The sequence below is a fragment of the Parasteatoda tepidariorum genome, chromosome 9, assembly GCF_043381705.1.
Source record: "Parasteatoda tepidariorum isolate YZ-2023 chromosome 9, CAS_Ptep_4.0, whole genome shotgun sequence".
NCBI classification, from domain to species: Eukaryota; Metazoa; Arthropoda; class Arachnida; order Araneae; family Theridiidae; genus Parasteatoda; species Parasteatoda tepidariorum.
Genome location: NC_092212.1, coordinates 42,393,961 through 42,414,405, shown reverse-complemented (window position 1 = coordinate 42,414,405; position 20,445 = coordinate 42,393,961). Strand labels below are relative to the sequence as shown.

General features: G+C 30.7%; 1 protein-coding gene across 1 annotated transcript; it reads left to right on the top strand.

The window, feature by feature from the left end:
- The first annotated feature begins 2,977 nt into the window (after positions 1-2,977).
- On the top strand, positions 2,978-20,251 carry LOC107449033 (ribosomal protein L26). The gene is made up of 3 exons (XM_043049204.2): positions 2,978-3,281; positions 7,273-7,498; positions 20,151-20,251. Exons 1-2 carry the CDS (start codon positions 3,066-3,068, stop codon positions 7,492-7,494), a joined length of 438 nt encoding a protein of 145 aa, XP_042905138.2. The 5' UTR covers positions 2,978-3,065; the 3' UTR covers positions 7,495-7,498; positions 20,151-20,251.
- Positions 20,252-20,445: the final 194 nt, after the last annotated feature.

Sequence of the window (20,445 nt, the reverse complement as noted above, 5' to 3'; positions counted from 1 at the left end):
ATACTACTGAGTATTTTTTGAGTTAAATGTTATAAATGTGAAATTTCCTATTATAATTCATTTGAAAAGGACCATTTGAGCAACTATACCATTTCATTGAGTCATTTTCACGAAATAATATTTGTTGAGTATTTATCACAGTGATAAACACTCAACAAATATTCGTAATTGTTTGTCTATATCGTAATCAAAGCTCGAGCACTATATCGAAGATTATTCTCTAAACTTACAATGATTTTGATTAAGAAGAGTCTATTTGAAACAGTGATGACAAGCTAATTAAACTTATTGAACAAAAAGCAGACTTATTGATAGGCACTGAAATGAAAATCAGAGCTAATCTTAATGCTAGAGAAGTTCATGAAGTAACATGTGAGGCTGAATTTGTTGAATTGAATTGGAAACATATATTGATCGTTGGTGTCTTTTAGAACAGAATTATAAAATTTACAAGTTCTGGAATAAAAGATTTTGTATTTGGTGAAAATGCTTTGTCAAGAAATACGTTGTCGCCTTGTCCTGAAATTTAACTTCCCGTTTTTAATGGAGAGATTAACCGACTATGTTTTTGAAAACTATTTTAAAAAATTTATGAAGATCCCATTTCGGATAATCATGATAAATTTTCGTATCTATCACAGGCCATAGTGAAAGGAAGTATTGGAGAGAAGTTGATTAAAAGTTTTCCTTCGTGTAGAGATGAAATGTGTGTATGAAAAAACTATAGGAGAACTTAATAAATTTAGAAGAGAGGAGTTGTTGATTCAAATTTATGTGAGAGATCTACTTTCTTGTGTGGTGTCCTTCAAAAAGATTGCAAAAGGTTATGCGTTGGAGCCCTTAAGCATAACAACAGATAAGTATGCATCCATGTTGTTCCCGTGATAATGAGTAAAAAAAAAAAATCTGTGAAAAATTCATGTCAATAATGTATTTTTTATAATAAAATATTTCATGTTGCATAAAGTTTTATTGGGTTGTAGTTATAAAATCAGGAATTTTTTGAATCAGGAAAGATAGATTACTTCTAAAAGTATGATCACATTGAGTTAATTATATTCACTAATTCAGTTAAATTCAGTCTAGATAATTGACCAAATGTTGAAATGTTTTATCAGTTAATGTATTTATTCAATAAATCAAATTGTCAATTAATAAATATCATCATACAAGCTATCTTTACTGATTTAACTGAGACTGTAAGTAGTTTTCTTTATGTTCATATTATTAACTAAAAACAAAAAAAAATCAATATTTTTGAAAAGAGTGTAAATATTTGCTAATTGCATTTATACTTTAAAACACATTTTGATGTTAAAAAGCTTGTAATTGGGACGATTTTTTTTCGTTGGCTGAGTAGTTGGGAGTCTGAAGAATTTTATGACTCATCTTAAACTTTTCATTTCTTTAAAGTAATAATAATAAAATTAAAAAAACTAGCACGCTCTATGTTTTAAGGTTACAGTGCGTGCGCACTGTCATATGTATAACTGAAAAGTTACAAAAAAGGTTTAAACCAAATTAAAAGTTTTTAATTTGGTTTCTACACTGTTACATCTATTGAGGGCATCAAGATGTGAAACATTTCGTATTTGCGAAATCTGCAACCCGGGCCGGATTGGCCATGGCCTGGGGCTCCCAATGGTTAGGGGCCCCCTTAAAATAGATTTTTTGAAAATAAATTTTAAAAAATTAAGAAAAACAATGATTTTTCAAAATGTTATGATTATTTTTTAGTTCCAATTTAATAAAATAAAGTAAAATTTAATTTATTATTATTTATTCTTGTTTTACAAATGCTTTCTTAAATGAAAAGATAGATAAATACTTTTATATTTGAATAAATAAAAAATATGCGAGAAAAAAATGCAATCTAAGGGCCCCAAAAATTTGAATGGCCTAGGGCCCCGCATACGCTTAATCCGCCCCTCTCTGTAACGTGTAAAAAAACATGTCCTAAAACAAGGAATGATAAATTTAGGACGTGTCCTAGGATTGGAATACAAAGCTTTGCGTATCGTTCATATATATGAACGATATACAAAGTGCATGTTCATTACTCATCTTCCAGCAGATCAGGAATAATTCCCGTGGTTGTCTATGAAATGTCTATGTCTGGATTAGCAAGCGCTCAAATCATCCATGTGCTATATCCACGCAAAAGCTATGGTAGATGTCTGAAAAGCTTCTTTTGGACTTCTATCGAATCTTCCCTGGATCAAATATGGATGTCTTTGTCTTGTGGAGGTCCACCGGGTGACCACATGAACCTTCGTGAATGTTTGCGATGACGTCTAGTGGACATCTACTGGATGAAATTGTACAACATAGCAATCTCGTATTATAATACGAGATTGCCACACATGTGTGAGCAGTCCCTCAAAAGAGCGCAATGGTATTTTACTTTAATCGCACTAGAGCAGCACAATGGGTCATTGGCGACGGTCTGAGAAACATTCCTTGGGATGATTTGGGGACAACATTTTTGCATCACATCCCGTTTTACAGGGAGGACACATTCAGACACCATCCATCCGCAGATTGCAATTTTGACCTGAATTAGAGCACGTTCTACCTCAGATCCACTACCCCCCGTGGCATTGATTTGTTATGAGAACTTTATCACTCCGACAGATGTAACGTGAATCAGTCACCATTTTGTACACGGGGAGTCTTCTGCCGGCAGGGATCGAACTCTCGACTTCTCAGATCTACCAACCAGGTTATCACGTCAATCAAGGGCTAATGTCACTGCATGCGATTCACGCACCTTTGATCACTGTTGAGTGAGAATGGGAATTTGATTGGTGAAATATATTCTCCTGGGGAAAACTCACCAATCAAGTTATACTTTTCTTTAGGCGGGGGTTGAAGGCACGTGAATCGCTTTCAGTGCGCATGGCTCCTAACATTGCTGAAAATCGTATGCATTTGCTTGACTGATGGCAACACAATTAAAAATACTTTATTTCAAATTTGTATGGCAACATTTCACATTACAACACTTGGATTTCATTTTATTTCAGGAAACGGCACGTGTCGTGTTAATTTCAAGTAAATTCAAAATGAAGATGAATAAATTAATCACCTCTTCCCGAAGGAAACAAAGGAAGAGGCATTTCAATGCCCCCTCACATATTAGAAGAATTATTATGAGTGCTCCATTATCCAAAGAACTGCGTCAGAAATATGGAGTTCGCTCTGTGCCGATTAGAAAAGATGACGAGGTCCAAGTTGTAAGGGGACATTATAAAGGCCAACAGATCGGAAAAATTGTTCAGGTATTATTATATTTTTAATAACATTACGTTGATATCAGTTTTTAGTATGTTTACTTGTTATTGATTGTTTAGAACTTCTGAGGAGTCTATAGCATAATTGAATTCGGTAGACTAACAACGTGGTATTGATACCACGATTTAACAAAATTAATAATTTTTCACTAAAATTTGTAAGCTACTCTAAAATAATTTTTAATGTGTGAATAATCAATCATGATATTTTTCATCAAAATGTAATAAAACATTTTAACCAAGCGAGTGTAATATTTTAACTTGTATCAACCAAAATATTTAAAACAGCTTGATAATTTAAATGTAAATGATGAAAATAAATTTATTGTTACTGCTTATCTCTCATACTATATATAGCACAATCGTGAAAACAGGGAAAATTGGAACTGAACAAACAAGAAACAGTTTCTAAAACAAAGAACTATGAAGTTGAATTTAATTATAAGATTAATCAGCAGTTCAAAGCCTGTGATTCATGTATTTTCATTTCTGAAATCAGTTTTCAAATTTCAGTTATCACTTTTGACACATTTGATTTCATTGTAAATCTACTTCATTGTCATATTATGAAGAAAAAAAATGTGAAGCTTTTGGGGGGATTTCCGTATTGTGATCCGTGGCAGAATAATCGCCAAGTCTTGGCAACTTCCGGGCATCTGAACACGAGAAACTAAAAACGACTTCACAGAAAGGGGCCTACTTAAAATGTATAAATTGTAGCCACCCCTGGGCAAACATTTTTTAAAAATTAGAAACTATTTGGCATCTTGGCGATTATAGTTGGTTTGACAGATCATGAAATGGAAATATCCTCTCAGTAACATCTATTTGATAGTGATTTATTAAGAGTTAATCTCACATGTATTTGATTCTATCCTGTATTAGTTTTCTGATCCTTCATGTCATTTGTTTATAAATACTATGTTCTATTTTTTGATCAATGTGTTGTAACTATGCACAAATTTCAATTGCATCTATTTGTTAATAACTTATTTAGAACTCAATTTTTTAAGCTCATTCGATTGTGGTTCCACTTTTTCACCTTAATTGTTTTTCAACCATTTCCATTAAAAATCTGGATTTTATTTAACTGATATTATTCCGCAGTGCATATTTAGAATGTAACCAATTTAGGATCATACATGGTCTCAATATGTTATTCTCATCATAGTACGATAAACTCAAAGCATGCGAACTGAGGAAGGTTTTTTTTTCTTCATCCGTCTGGTTTGAGCGAGTTTAGATAACTCAATGCTGTTGAGAATCCACATCGTCTATTTGATTTTTTAGCAGTTTGTGCCGAGCTCAGTGAGCTCCACACTTTTTTCCAATTTTAATACCAAACAGGATATTATAATTTTGTATTCTAGTAATTTTTGCCACACACATTTCATCACAATTCCATTGTAAATTACTTTTTCTGCTAGCAATAATGGCAGTTATTTAAGGTTCTTGAGCTCATAACATTTAAAAATGCATTGTTTCTAGACTCTTGAAAATGAGTCCTCTATATTGACTTTATAATATTGCAACAATATTTTTGTTTATTTTCACTGTTTATCTAATAACTTCAAGCTGAAGTTAAACATGTAAATAAAAGTTTAGATAGAAAGATTAGAGAATAATTATTATATAATTTTTGTAGTAGCGGTTAATTAAAATGTATTTTAATGTTGTCTTCAGCATTTTGATTTTCTTTTGCAACTTTTATATTTTTTAAATTATTAAGTGCTGCCTGGATATTAGTACTGTTTTTAATAAATTCTTATCTGTTGAGTTACATTCTATTAAGGAATTAAAATAGTATTCAATGTGTCCTTTTGAGAAAAACCTAGTTTTAAACCAAGGGGGGGGGGAGATATTTTTAAGTAAAGGTTTTATGTAAACTTTTCTACTGACATACCTGCCAAGTCTCCTGTTTTTTAACTAAGACTTCCGTGTTTTACGACTATCTTCTGTTTATCAGTATATTCTCAAATTTCTCTATTTGTTGTAGAAATTTTTTTTAAATATTAATAATTTTGCCGATAAAATATNAATTTTTGCTTTATTATCTGTTAATTAGTTAATAATTTTTTAAATAACTTGTGCAAAATTGCAAAGTCAATTTTCAATCATTCAACTGTCTTATGCAAAAAATATTCTTCAAAAAATTTGGATATAGTGAACCATCGGTTAAAGTGGACACATTACTGAGTCCGCAGATGGTTCACTATAGCGGGGTTCGACTGTAATTCAAATGTCCTTACATTACGAAGAATTCAGTAGCATTAATTCGGATATTTTTAATCCAACTTTATTATGATAAACCTTTCACTTTTAAGCTAGCATTTTTTTTTGTGCTTGATTCATAACAGTTCAATTGCAAATTTCATTAGTTTTCTGATCCTTCATTTCATTTGATATAAATACTATGATCTATTTTTGATCAATGTGATGTAACAATGCAAAAATTTTCTGTTTGTTAATGACTTCTTCAGAACTCACTTTTTGATGTCATCATAGATCCACTTTTTTCTTGGTTTTTTTTTCCAACCATTTACTTAACAAGATATTATAATTTTGTATTCTAGTAATTTTTGCCACACTCATTTCATAACAATTCCATTGTAAATTACTTTTTCTGCTAGTCTTTTTTTTTGTTTGTTAGTTTTTTTGTTGTTGCAATAATAGCAATTACTTAAGGTTCTTGGAGCTCATAAATATAATTATGCATTGTTATTAGACTCTTGAAAAGAAGTCCTCTCTATACTAAATATATATTGACTTTATGATATTGCAACAATATTTTTGTTGCATATTTTCACTGTTAATTTATATTATACTTTAAGCTGTAGTAGCTGAAGTTAAGCATGCAAATAAAAATTTAGATAGAGAAAATTAGAGAATAATTATTATATAATTTTTGTAATAACAGTTAATTAAAATGTAGTTTAATGTTGTGTTTGGTTTCTTCAGCATTTTGATTTTCTTCAGCTGCAACTTTTATATATTTAAAATTATTAAGATGCTGTCTGGATATTAGTACTGTTTTTAATAAATTCTTATCTGCTGAGTTACTTTCTATTAAGAGATTAAAATAGTATTCAATGTGTCCTTCTGAGAGAAACCTAGCTTGAAACCAAGGGGGGAGGGGATATCTTCAAGTAAAGGTTTTACGCAAACTTTTCTACTGCTGTACCTGCCAAGTTTCCTGTTTTTTAACTGAGACTTCAGTTTATCAGTATATTCTCTAATTTCTCCGCATTTGTTGAAGAAATGTTTAAAAATTATTAATTTTGCCGAAACAATATCCACTAATGACAAAAATAGGGATGGGAGTTTTCCGCTTTTTAGCGATTTTCCTCTTTTTTCGCTTTTGTCTTTCGATTTTCAGCCTTTTTATCAAGAACTCAGATTCTCTATAAGTTTCAGTTATTTAAAAAATGCTTTTCTTTAAAATTCAGTTGTTGAAGTAAAGTACATTTATTTTCGATTTTCAAAGCTAAACAGAAAATTCAAACTATAAGTTGCCAACCCTTCCGCATTTTTACTTATTTTCGCTATTATCTCGATTCTTATAGCAAACATTGATTTTAGTTTTTACCTAATTTAAACGTTGCAAATTACAAGATTTTAAAATCCTATACCGCATCTATTTTCGCATTTTAGAAATACAATATAGTTTCATATTCATATAATTTAAAATCCGCATATCAGAATTTATATTCTCGCAATTTAAAATCTAATATTGCGATACTTCAAATATTGCAAGGATATAAAATATATGAAACTAAATGTTGGGCAAAATTTGCCATGTTTTGTTGAAGAGATCATTTTTAATAAAATTAAACTTTATGGAAAGGTAGTTAAGTTGGATTTTTTAAATTATGTTTAATTTTTATTTATGTTTTGATAAATTATTTGAACTAATTTAAGACTTTGATACTTAATTAGTTTGCTGCCTTAGAGATTCTTAGTGGTTTTCTTACTTGTGCAGGTTTACCGTAAAAAATATTCAGTTTTCATTGAAAGAATCCAACGAGAGAAAGCAAATGGAGCTAGCGTTCATGTTGGAATTCATCCCTCAAATCTTGTCATCGTAAAACTAAAGATGGATAAAGATAGGAAAAGTCTTCTTGATAGACGTGCTAAGGGTAAACAGCTGGCAGACAAAAACAAAGGCAAACATTCAGAAGAATCAGTTGTAATGGAGACATAAGTTTGTAAGTATACAATTTGAGTTTAGTTAAGTTTAGTGACGCCTGAAATGAAATCATAATTTTCAGTTTTGCACAATACTTAAACTTGAGTTCCCTATTGAGCTGAAATAGGTATACTTTTAAAAGACCTATGAGCAACTTCTGCTCAATTAGGAATAGATTCTAATTTTTAAAACTCATGTTTAATTTGTTGCTATTTATTTCCCCTGGTGTGAGAGTGAAGGGCTTTAATTTTTCTGTTGATGTACAAGTACTTTTGGTTGTTCAGGGTTGCCACTTCACATGGAGAACAGGGAAAACCTGGAAAATACAGGGAATTTAAAAATCACCTAAAATAACGGGAAATGCAGGGAATTTTGATTTTTTCTTTACAAACTGGGAAGATAGAGCAGGGATCTGTCTTAAGTTTTTCTGAGAGGTACCTATTTTGTGAAAATTTAGACATAATTTGTGAAAAATTAAAAATTATATTTAATAATCAACATAAAAGTATGGTAAAAATGTGGATTTATCGTTTCTTAAGGGATACAAAAATAAAATTTTAAGAAAAAGTATTTTGTGAAACTACCGTTTTTCCTAAAGTTGAATTTGTGAACAGGGGTCTGTCTAGGTTTTTCTGTGAGGTACCTATTTTATGAAAATTTAGACATAATTTGTGAAAATTAAAAATTATATTAATAAAATGAGCACAAAAATGTGGTAAAAATATGGATTTATCGTTTTTTACGGAATACAAAAATAAAATTTTAGGAAAAAGTATTTTGTGAAAGTACCGTTTTTCATAAAGTTGAATTTGTGAAGGTACCGCTAAACGGTAGCAAATTTGGACTGGACAGACCCCTGGTGAAGGTACTGCTAAATAATAGTAAATTTGGCCTGGTCAGACCCCTGTACAGGGAACTTTGTTTTTTTATTTTGGTCTTTTAAAAAATGATGACCACTCAAAGCGTTATCTGTGGGATATTTAACCATGTTATTTCAGCTATACTAAACTATTTCATTTATCATAGCATTATTTAAGTATGTTCACTGTTTTTCCAGCAATTGAAACTAATAAATATGGTTAGCCCAATATAGCTCACACAAGAGGACAGTAATTGTTGTTTCCTCTTAATATATTACTTATAACATGTACAGGGATAGCACAGGGCATTTTTTTTCTCCAGATTTGAGTGGCAACCCTGTTATTAGTCTATCGATTATCATGAAAGAAATCATAGTCTATCATCCATTAAATAGAATTTTTTTCAGATCTTTGATCAAATGCGCTTCCAAAAATTTCAGTTTACAGGACCAAAGTTACTACCGTTTAGCGGTAGTTTCGCAAAATACTTTTTCTTAAAATTTTAATTTTTGTATGCTGTAAGAAACTATAAATTCATATTTTTGTGTTGATATTTTAATATAATTTTTAATTTTCACCAGATTATGTCTAAATTTTCACAAAATAGGTACCTCTCAGAAAAACCTAGGAAGACCCTTGATCTAGGAAACTTCCCAGAGATTATGCAAAATTGAGAAAAATGATCTGTTCTTATCTGATTGCTTGTTTCTAAGTTTTGATTATTAAATTTGCTGAGTCTTAACTACAATTAAATCATTACTTTGACTCCTAGTAAGAAATCATTTCAATAAATTACATTTTTAAGCTATATAAAGGTGGCACAGGCATGTAACTTAAGACTGAAACCATTTAATATATTAATAAAAAAATGTAATTCATTTTTAATATTTCTTTTGATTTATGTATTTTATTTGTAATTAATGTTCTATTTATATTTTATAAAGCAAGCTTCTGAAGTTTTGCTATAACCATAAATTTCAGCTTTATTCTTTTTTGGATAATCTGTTGTCTGAGAAATACTTGTTTGGTGGTGAAACTCCCAGCTCTCAATATTCAGATAATGATATTGCATTGTTCTCTTATTGCTGAATGTATTACATATTTTAAATTTTCAGATTTGATAGCAAAAAGTCTTAATTTTTGCATTTTACTTGTTTATATCATTAGAAACATTGATTTACTCTAAATGTCTTGTGATTTAACTCCCAGCTCTCTGAATTCAGCTGATGTGTTCAATTCGTTCTCTATTATTCTGAAGACATTAATCTATTTTTTGGTTCTAGATATATCTAAGGGATATTGAATTATTTCCTGTAAATTGTTAGCAAGGAGAGACTTGATTTTGCGTTTTACTTGTTTATATCATTTGAAACATGCATTTGTTCTGAATGTCTTGTGATTAAACTCCCAGCTCTCTGAATTCAGCTGATGTGTTCAATTCGTTCTCTATTATTCTGAAGACATTGATGTATTTTTTGGTTCTAGATATATCCTAGGAGTATTGGATTATTTCCTGTAAATTGTTAGCAAGGAGAGACTTGATTTTGCGTTTTACTTGTTTATATCATTTGAAACATGCATTTGTTCTGAATGTCTTGTGATTAAACTCCCAGCTCTCTGAATTCAGCTGATGTGTTCAATTCGTTCTCTATTATTCTGAAGACATTAATGCATTTTTTAAATTCTAGATATATCTTAGGGATATTGGATTATTTCCTGTAAATAGCTACACTTCACAAGCATTTTCAGAAAAGAGCTAGAAGTAAATTTGATTAACAAAGAAATAATTATCTGCGCATTTTCTGCGTCTTGTTGACACTCCCATCTCTCTCAATTAAACTGCCGAGTACATTTTGTTCTCATATCATTGCTGAAGACATAGATATATTTTTGTTTCTAAAGATCAATATCATAGGGATATTGTATTTCCTGTAAATTGTCGCAGTTAGTATACACTTTCAGACTAGAGCTAGAAGTAAAATTGAAACATGCATTTGCTCTAAACGTCTTGTGATGACACTCCCAGCTCTCTGAGTTCATCTGATGAATACATTTTGTTCTCTATCATTGCTGAAGACATAGATTTATTTTTGGTTCTAAAACTCAATATCATAGGGATATTGTATTTCCTGTAAATTATCACAGTTTGCAAGCATTTTCAGAATAGAGCTAGAAGTAAAATTGACTAACAAGGAAATAATTATCTGCCTGTTTTTTTTAATTTACGTATTTAATTATTAAAACATGCATTAGCATTTTGCTCTTGTGATTAAACTCCCAGCTCTCTGGATTCAGCTGATGTTTTTTTGATGTTCTGAAGGCATTGATGTATCTTTGGTTCTAGATATATATTAAGGGATATTGGATTATTTCCTGTAAATTGTCACAGTTCACAAGCATTTTCAGAAAGGAGCTAGCAGTAAAATTTATTAACAAAGAAATTATCTGCACATGTTTTTATTTATTTTTATAATTATCATTAGAATATGCGATCTGCATTAGTATTTGCTCTAAATGTCTTGTGGCAACACTCCCAGCTCTCTGAATCCTTCTGAGTACATTTTTGTTCGCTATCGTTGCTGAAGACATTGATATATTTTTGGTTCTAAAAATCAATGTCATGGGAATGTTTTATTTCCTGTAAATTGTTAGTTTACATTTTCACAAAAAAACTGGAAGTAAATTTGACTAACAAAAAAATAATTATCTACAGGTTTTATTTTTTTATTATTATTAAAACATGCATTAGCATCTGTTCTAAATGTCTTGTGATGACAACCCCAGCTCTCTGAGTTCAGCTGATGAATACATTTTGTTCTCTATCTTTGCTGAAGACATTGTTTTCTGTAAAATGTTACGGTTCATAAACATTTACAGAAAAGAGCTGGAACGGTGATGTAAATAACACTCCACGGTGCAAAAGGCTCAAAAGTTAGTGGGCGTGTGGTCCAGAAATACTTCACTTCTATGATAGGAAGCCTGTGGTCGCACCTCAGCATAATTAAGAAGGGGGGGTTTCTTTCCTTTCCTTTTTTTTGTTGAATTTCGATGCTTATTAAATTCACGATCTTTTTTTAACACATATTATGACTCACAAAATTTGTATTGTGCAAATAGTTATTCACCTTTGGCTTGCTTTATTTTTGTCAATTTTATTGTAAATCCAGGCTTTTTTTTTTTCAGCACTGTATTTCTGCATGGTTTTGAAAATACTGATATCTTTATGTATTAATATGACACTCGAATTGTGCATTTAAAATCTGTGCTTTATTTGTTCTGAGTAAATTACAAATGTAAGGTTGCAGTTTGGCCACTGTATTTAATACGGTTGCCAACTTCTCCATATCGAGTTTAGTATTTTAAAAACATCTTTTGTATCGTAAATTGTGATTTATTTCTTTAAAATGGTATTTATGGCCTTTGTAAAATACAATAAATATATGTATATACAGTGGAACCCCAATTTTACGTTGTCCGTTTCGTACGTTATCCCGCTTCTTACGTCATTTTCTGCTGATCCGTGAAAATTGTCTATACCGATACTGTTAAAAAATCCCGGATTTTGCGTTACTCCTTTTATGAAAATCCCGTTTGATGCGTTTTTCTACAAACAGATCAAAATTTTTTTTTATTCTATTCGAAATGGTTTTACTCATTTTTCCGTGCTAGCATACCAAATGAGATTTTCAGTCGGTTTTGTTTGAGTTTGAAAGCTATAGCATTTTTTCTCATTTTCGAAACCTCAGTCATCGTGTTCTTTTCTCGAAAGAAGATGTCGAAACTAAAATGCTTTTCTCTGGCCGAAAAGGCTGAAATCATCTAAAAAGCTAAAGAATTTCATNGTTTATATCATTTGAAACATGCATTTGTTCTGAATGTCTTGTGATTAAACTCCCAGCTCTCTGAATTCAGCTGATGTGTTCAATTCGTTCTCTATTATTCTGAAGACATTGATGTATTTTTTGGTTCTAGATATATCCTAGGAGTATTGGATTATTTCCTGTAAATTGTTAGCAAGGAGAGACTTGATTTTGCGTTTTACTTGTTTATATCATTTGAAACATGCATTTGTTCTGAATGTCTTGTGATTAAACTCCCAGCTCTCTGAATTCAGCTGATGTGTTCAATTCGTTCTCTATTATTCTGAAGACATTGATGTATTTTTTGGTTCTAGATATATCCTAGGAGTATTGGATTATTTCCTGTAAATTGTTAGCAAGGAGAGACTTGATTTTGCGTTTTACTTGTTTATATCATTTGAAACATGCATTTGTTCTGAATGTCTTGTGATTAAACTCCCAGCTCTCTGAATTCAGCTGATGTGTTCAATTCGTTCTCTATTATTCTGAAGACATTGATGTATTTTTTGGTTCTAGATATATCCTAGGAGTATTGGATTATTTCCTGTAAATTGTTAGCAAGGAGAGACTTGATTTTGCGTTTTACTTGTTTATATCATTTGAAACATGCATTTGTTCTGAATGTCTTGTGATTAAACTCCCAGCTCTCTGAATTCAGCTGATGTGTTCAATTCGTTCTCTATTATTCTGAAGACATTGATGTATTTTTTGGTTCTAGATATATCCTAGGAGTATTGGATTATTTCCTGTAAATTGTTAGCAAGGAGAGACTTGATTTTGCGTTTTACTTGTTTATATCATTTGAAACATGCATTTGTTCTGAATGTCTTGTGATTAAACTCCCAGCTCTCTGAATTCAGCTGATGTGTTCAATTCGTTCTCTATTATTCTGAAGACATTGATGTATTTTTTGGTTCTAGATATATCCTAGGAGTATTGGATTATTTCCTGTAAATTGTTAGCAAGGAGAGACTTGATTTTGCGTTTTACTTGTTTATATCATTTGAAACATGCATTTGTTCTGAATGTCTTGTGATTAAACTCCCAGCTCTCTGAATTCAGCTGATGTGTTCAATTCGTTCTCTATTATTCTGAAGACATTGATGTATTTTTTGGTTCTAGATATATCCTAGGAGTATTGGATTATTTCCTGTAAATTGTTAGCAAGGAGAGACTTGATTTTGCGTTTTACTTGTTTATATCATTTGAAACATGCATTTGTTCTGAATGTCTTGTGATTAAACTCCCAGCTCTCTGAATTCAGCTGATGTGTTCAATTCGTTCTCTATTATTCTGAAGACATTGATGTATTTTTTGGTTCTAGATATATCCTAGGAGTATTGGATTATTTCCTGTAAATTGTTAGCAAGGAGAGACTTGATTTTGCGTTTTACTTGTTTATATCATTTGAAACATGCATTTGTTCTGAATGTCTTGTGATTAAACTCCCAGCTCTCTGAATTCAGCTGATGTGTTCAATTCGTTCTCTATTATTCTGAAGACATTGATGTATTTTTTGGTTCTAGATATATCCTAGGAGTATTGGATTATTTCCTGTAAATTGTTAGCAAGGAGAGACTTGATTTTGCGTTTTACTTGTTTATATCATTTGAAACATGCATTTGTTCTGAATGTCTTGTGATTAAACTCCCAGCTCTCTGAATTCAGCTGATGTGTTCAATTCGTTCTCTATTATTCTGAAGACATTGATGTATTTTTTGGTTCTAGATATATCCTAGGAGTATTGGATTATTTCCTGTAAATTGTTAGCAAGGAGAGACTTGATTTTGCGTTTTACTTGTTTATATCATTTGAAACATGCATTTGTTCTGAATGTCTTGTGATTAAACTCCCAGCTCTCTGAATTCAGCTGATGTGTTCAATTCGTTCTCTATTATTCTGAAGACATTGATGTATTTTTTGGTTCTAGATATATCCTAGGAGTATTGGATTATTTCCTGTAAATTGTTAGCAAGGAGAGACTTGATTTTGCGTTTTACTTGTTTATATCATTTGAAACATGCATTTGTTCTGAATGTCTTGTGATTAAACTCCCAGCTCTCTGAATTCAGCTGATGTGTTCAATTCGTTCTCTATTATTCTGAAGACATTGATGTATTTTTTGGTTCTAGATATATCCTAGGAGTATTGGATTATTTCCTGTAAATTGTTAGCAAGGAGAGACTTGATTTTGCGTTTTACTTGTTTATATCATTTGAAACATGCATTTGTTCTGAATGTCTTGTGATTAAACTCCCAGCTCTCTGAATTCAGCTGATGTGTTCAATTCGTTCTCTATTATTCTGAAGACATTGATGTATTTTTTGGTTCTAGATATATCCTAGGAGTATTGGATTATTTCCTGTAAATTGTTAGCAAGGAGAGACTTGATTTTGCGTTTTACTTGTTTATATCATTTGAAACATGCATTTGTTCTGAATGTCTTGTGATTAAACTCCCAGCTCTCTGAATTCAGCTGATGTGTTCAATTCGTTCTCTATTATTCTGAAGACATTGATGTATTTTTTGGTTCTAGATATATCCTAGGAGTATTGGATTATTTCCTGTAAATTGTTAGCAAGGAGAGACTTGATTTTGCGTTTTACTTGTTTATATCATTTGAAACATGCATTTGTTCTGAATGTCTTGTGATTAAACTCCCAGCTCTCTGAATTCAGCTGATGTGTTCAATTCGTTCTCTATTATTCTGAAGACATTGATGTATTTTTTGGTTCTAGATATATCCTAGGAGTATTGGATTATTTCCTGTAAATTGTTAGCAAGGAGAGACTTGATTTTGCGTTTTACTTGTTTATATCATTTGAAACATGCATTTGTTCTGAATGTCTTGTGATTAAACTCCCAGCTCTCTGAATTCAGCTGATGTGTCCAATTCGTTCTCTATTATTCTGAAGACATTAATGATTTTTTTAAATTCTACATATATATTAGGGATATTGAATTATTTCCTGTGAATTGTCACAATTCACAAGCATTTTCAGAAAAGAGGTAGAAGTAAATTTTACTAACAAGGAAATAATTATCTGCACATTTATTTTCTTTATTATTAATCGAACATGCAACAGAACGTCTTATGTTGACACTCCCAGCTCTATGAGTTAATCTGCTGAGTACATTTTGTTCTCATATCCTTGCTGAAGGCATTGATATATTTTTGTTTCTAAAGATCAATATCATAGGGATATTGTATTTCCTGTAAATTGTTGCTGTTGCTGAACATTTTCAGAAAAGAGCTAGAAGTAAAATTGACTAACCTGGAAATAATTATCTGCCTGTTTTATTTATTAATTTTATTAAAACATGCATTTGCTCTAAATGTCTTGTGATGACACTCCCAGCTCTCTGAGTTCATCTGATGAATACATTTTGTTCTCTATCATTGCTGAAGACAGATTTATTTTTGATTCTAAAACTCAATATCATAAGAACACTGTATTTCCAGTAGATTATCACAGTTTGCAAGCATTTTCAGAATTGAACTGAAAGTAGAATTGACTAACAAGGAAATAATTATCTGCCTGATTTTTTTATTTATATATTTAATTATTAAAACATGCATTTGCTCTTGTGATTAAACTCCCCAACTTTGTGAATTCAGCTGATGTTTTTTGATGTTCTTCTGAAGACATTAATGTATCCTTGGTTCTAGATATCTGTACAGGGTATCCACACACCTGGAAAATCAAGTCTTGAATTTCGGTATTGAACAAAATTAGTCATGATTTTAGCTTTTTTTTTTTAAAAAAATAAAAAGAGTCATGAAGTTAAGTCGCCAAAAAATCTAATTGTTAAACTGGAATTTACCCCTCCTTCTGTGATTTCAGAATTTTTATGATTTATCTTTATATTTTATTAATTTAAAATTCTAGCTGAAGCAAGCCAGTGATTGGCAAATTATTTTTATTCCGAAATGAGAACAGAAAAATCAGAAGTATTTATTTCCTTTTTTTCCCTTGGTATCTTTGGAACATATTTCTGCGGAAAAAAGAAAAAAAATTACTTGTGTATTTTTCAGTTATTTTATTGCAAATCTTCATTTTCTCTGTTTTTTAAATTAAAAATCTATAAATATGAATATGTGGAGTATAACAGTTTTGGTTACACTTATAATTTCAATTCATGTTATTTTTTTATTTAAGCGACTTAAAACTCCTCATGCACCACAAAGTATAGCATGAGGCTTACAGTTATAAGTAGAAAACAAAAGAAGAAAAATTTACATTAAAAACAAAATTCCGCAAGACTTTCAATGCTTTTGGCCAGTTCTAAAAAGACAAGTGGCCAACAAATAGAAAGACGTCTCAAGTCAGTCTTAAAATTCATTCGGGCACTCGCATACAGACTACAATGAAGAAGAATATGTTCAGCATCTTCATCAGCATCACCTCAAGCACAAATTCCACTGGTCTGCAGATGGAAACGAAATAAATATCTCTTGAAATAATTAATGTTATTATGATGCTTTTTTTAAATTTACTATTGTGTTTTTGTCGGAGAAAATAGTAACTTCGCAAAGTCATGAGAAATTCTTGGAATTAGTCATGGAAAGTCATGAATTTGAAAATCTAAAATGTAGCAGATACCCTGTATATATTAAGGGATATTGGATTATTTCCTGTAAATTGTCACAGTTCACAAGCATTTTCAGAAAAGAGCTAGAGGTAAAATTAATTAACAAAGAAATAATTATCTGCTCATTTCTTTTTTATTATTATAATTATCGTCAGAACATGCATTAGTATTTGTTCTAAATGTCTTGTGATGACACTCCCAGCTCTCTGAATCCATCTGCTGAGTACATTTTGTTCTCTATTGTTGCTGAAGACATTGATATATTTTTGATTCTAAAGATCAATATCGTGGGAATGTTGTCAGAGATCTGTTTAGAAGAAATTTTGGTCCGTTAGCGGACCCTTCACAAAATGATTTTTCTTTTAATCAGGCCCTTCACAAATTTGTTTATCTTCATTATTGTCTTGTTAATCGAATAAACCCTTCCCAGGGCAGAAAACAAGAAAGATGGATGTAAATGAATTAAGTTTTGTCTTCGGCAGACGATTCTTCCATTATTCTTCCGAAATGAATATTCTGCGTTCAGCAGTATAGGCTAAATACCAAATATTTGTATGCTGCATCTCTAATTTAGAAGCAGCAATTGCTGTTTATTTTTGAAAATTTAATTTTTTCTATTATAATTTTAAAATGCTGAGCATAATCTTGTATCTATGTACAATTTAAAAACTCCTTGAAAAAGGTTTTGCAATAACCGAACCCTATTTGCACAAATTCATAAAAGCGGACCCTGGCTGAAAGAATATAAGTAATTTTTTCACAATTTCACGAAAACCCAGGGTTGCAAAAAACCCGGGTTTTTGTAGAAAAACCCAACCCGGGTGGGTTTTATTGGGCTTTTCTGGGTTCTATTGGGTTTTTCATGTTTTTATGGGAGGGTTTTCAAAAGAGAGGGCAGGGATAAGTACCCTATTTTAAAAAAAGCTTATTTTAATATTAATAATTAAATTTAATTTTGTAAATTGACTTCATATAGATAATTAATACAAATAAATTGATGTGAAAGTCTGAAAAAAGTTTTTTCTGACATCACGTTACAAAATGTTATATGTACTCACATACGTCACACATTTGAAACTTATTTTAACATAGGATTACTTTTTATTTATATTTTAATCTTAAAAAATGTTAGGGGAAAATTTTTTATTTGCATAGAAAGCGAATCAATGGCACTGAATAATCAATGGCCATACAGTCAAATCTAGCCAGCAAGGTGACTCTCCAGTCTCCAACACAATTAGTTTCTTCACTGTAGGTTAATTTTTTTTTAGGATAGATTACATATATATTTCAATAGAATATCTCTTTAATATAACAGGGGATGAAAAAAGAAATCAATCTTAGAAAAACCCACTTTAGGGGGGGGGTTTAGAGTGGGTTATACCCAGTAAAACCCGGGCGGGTTTTTTGCAACCCTGCGAAAACCGGACCTTTTACAAAATGTCTGGACAGACCCCTGGTTGTATTATCTCCTGTAAATTGTTAGTTTACATTTTCACAAAAGAACTACAAGTAAATTTGTTTAACAAAAAAATAGTTATCTACAATTTTTTTTCTTTCATTATTATTATTATTAAAACATGCATTAGCATTTGCTCTAAATGTCTTGTGATGACAACCCCAGCTCTCTGAATTCAGCTGATGAATACATTTTGTTCTCTATCTTTGCTGAAGACATTGTTTTCTGTAAAATGTTGCGGTTCATAAACATTTACAGAAAAAAGCTAGAATGGTGATATAAATAACACCCCAGTGCAAAAGGCTCAAAAGTTAGTGGGTGTGTGGTCCAGTAATACTACACTTCTATGCACAGCTTGTGGTCGCACCTCAGCATAATTAAGAAGGAAGGGAATTTTTTTTTTAGGTTATTGTTGAATTCCCATGCTTATTATAAAAAATTTTGATACATATTATGACTCACAAAATTCGTATTGTGCAAATAGTTATTCACTTTTGGCTTGCTTTATTTTTGTCAGTTTCATCATAAATCCAGGCTTCTTTTTTTTTCCAGCACTGCATTTCTGCATGGTTTTGAAAATACTGATATCTTTATGTATTAATATGACACTCGAATTGTGCATTTAAAATGTGTGCTTTATTTGTTCTGAGTAAATTAAAAATGTAAGGTTGCAGTTTGGCCACTGTATTCAATACGGTTGCCAACTTCTCCATATCAAGTTTAGTATTTTAAAAACATCTTTTGTATCGTAAATTGTGATTTATTTCTTTAATATGATATTTATGGCCTTTGTAAAATACAATATATATATATATATATATATATTGTATACCATTTTTATAAAGTAGAAAGAGGTTTAAAACAAAGGTAAACTCTAAATTTAAAAGGGAAAAAATTTGAGTGATAAAGAATTTTTAAGCTTAAAACGAGGATTTTTATTGAATAGTTCAAATCTAATAATACTGGTTTTATGACTATACCTTTTCATTTCATATATTATCAGTTCTCTTTTGGGCTTCTGCTTTGGGGTTATTCTGGTATTTTCTGGTTGTAAATAAATGTATGGAAAATATATTAATTTTTACTTAATAAATTTTTTGCTTCCATTACTGTAAATGTTGCATTATTATAAGCCCTATATTTTGATGAATTTAACTTTCTCTTTAATTGAACCTAAAAAGTACTTCAAGAAGGAACTATCATTAATAAACATATTTTTATTTTATTTTCTCCGTAGTCAACTATGTATTCTTTTTCTTGGTACAGATTTAAGTTATTGAATTCTTCCTTGTAAATTGTATGTCTTATGATGAAAATCCCAGCTCTCTGAATTTTGCTGCTGAACTTATTTTGTTCTCTATATCACTGAAGGCATTGATATATTTGCTTCTCATTTATTAAGCTAAGTAAATGAGTCTGCATTATGGGGGCTATTGTTTGATGGAGGCTATGATTGTCCTCATAATAGGAGCAAATACTAGCAGTCATTTAACATTCTTATTGCCTGCTTTTATATATTTTATTTTTGCATATCATATATTAATATGCTCATTGTGTTTATATTTATATTTCTTCTATTGCTATTTTGTAGTTATGAAACAAAACTTATTGAAAGCCTGTTACATAGTTTGCATAATGTTGCATTTTAATTATAAGTTATACAATGTTTTGTTCTTTCTTCAGCTTTGTTTTTTATCAATGCCCTGTGATGATAATCATCCTTGCTCTCATAATGACCAAATTAATTTGGTTTAATGTTGGAAAAATTGGCTCCTTGTTTCATGTCGTTGCACATGTAAATGAGGCTGAGGGTATGCTTATATATATTAATGTAAAGATAATACATGCAATGCAGTTGTCTCGTATATGTTTTAAGTAACCTTTGTTTTTCTTTTTCAGGTAAAAAGAAGTGATGTTTTGTTCTTCTCTTTTCATGATGTTATGAATTTTATGTAAAGATTTCAAACCTTTTGGTTCATGAATAAAGTGAGAACAAAATATTATTGTGTTGATTAGTTTGAGATTTATGTAGGATAGCAACTGGTACTTATTCTTCTTATTGGGTTTAATCTAGTTTGTGTGTCACCTAGTTCGAAATAAATATCTCTTGAAATAATTAATGTTATTATGATGCTTTTTTTAAATTTACTATTGTGTTTTTGTCGGAGAAAATAGTAACTTCGCAAAGTCATGA

What these genes read in the sequence shown, in the direction of transcription:
- LOC107449033 (XM_043049204.2), top strand. Translation starts at nt 3,066, where the DNA reads ATGAAGATGAATAAATTAATCACCTCTTCCCGAAGGAAACAAAGGAAG. An exon ending in AGATCGGAAAAATTGTTCAG is followed by an intron (nt 3,282 to 7,272) that starts GTATTATTATAT and finishes TTACTTGTGCAG; the next exon opens with GTTTACCGTAAAAAATATTC.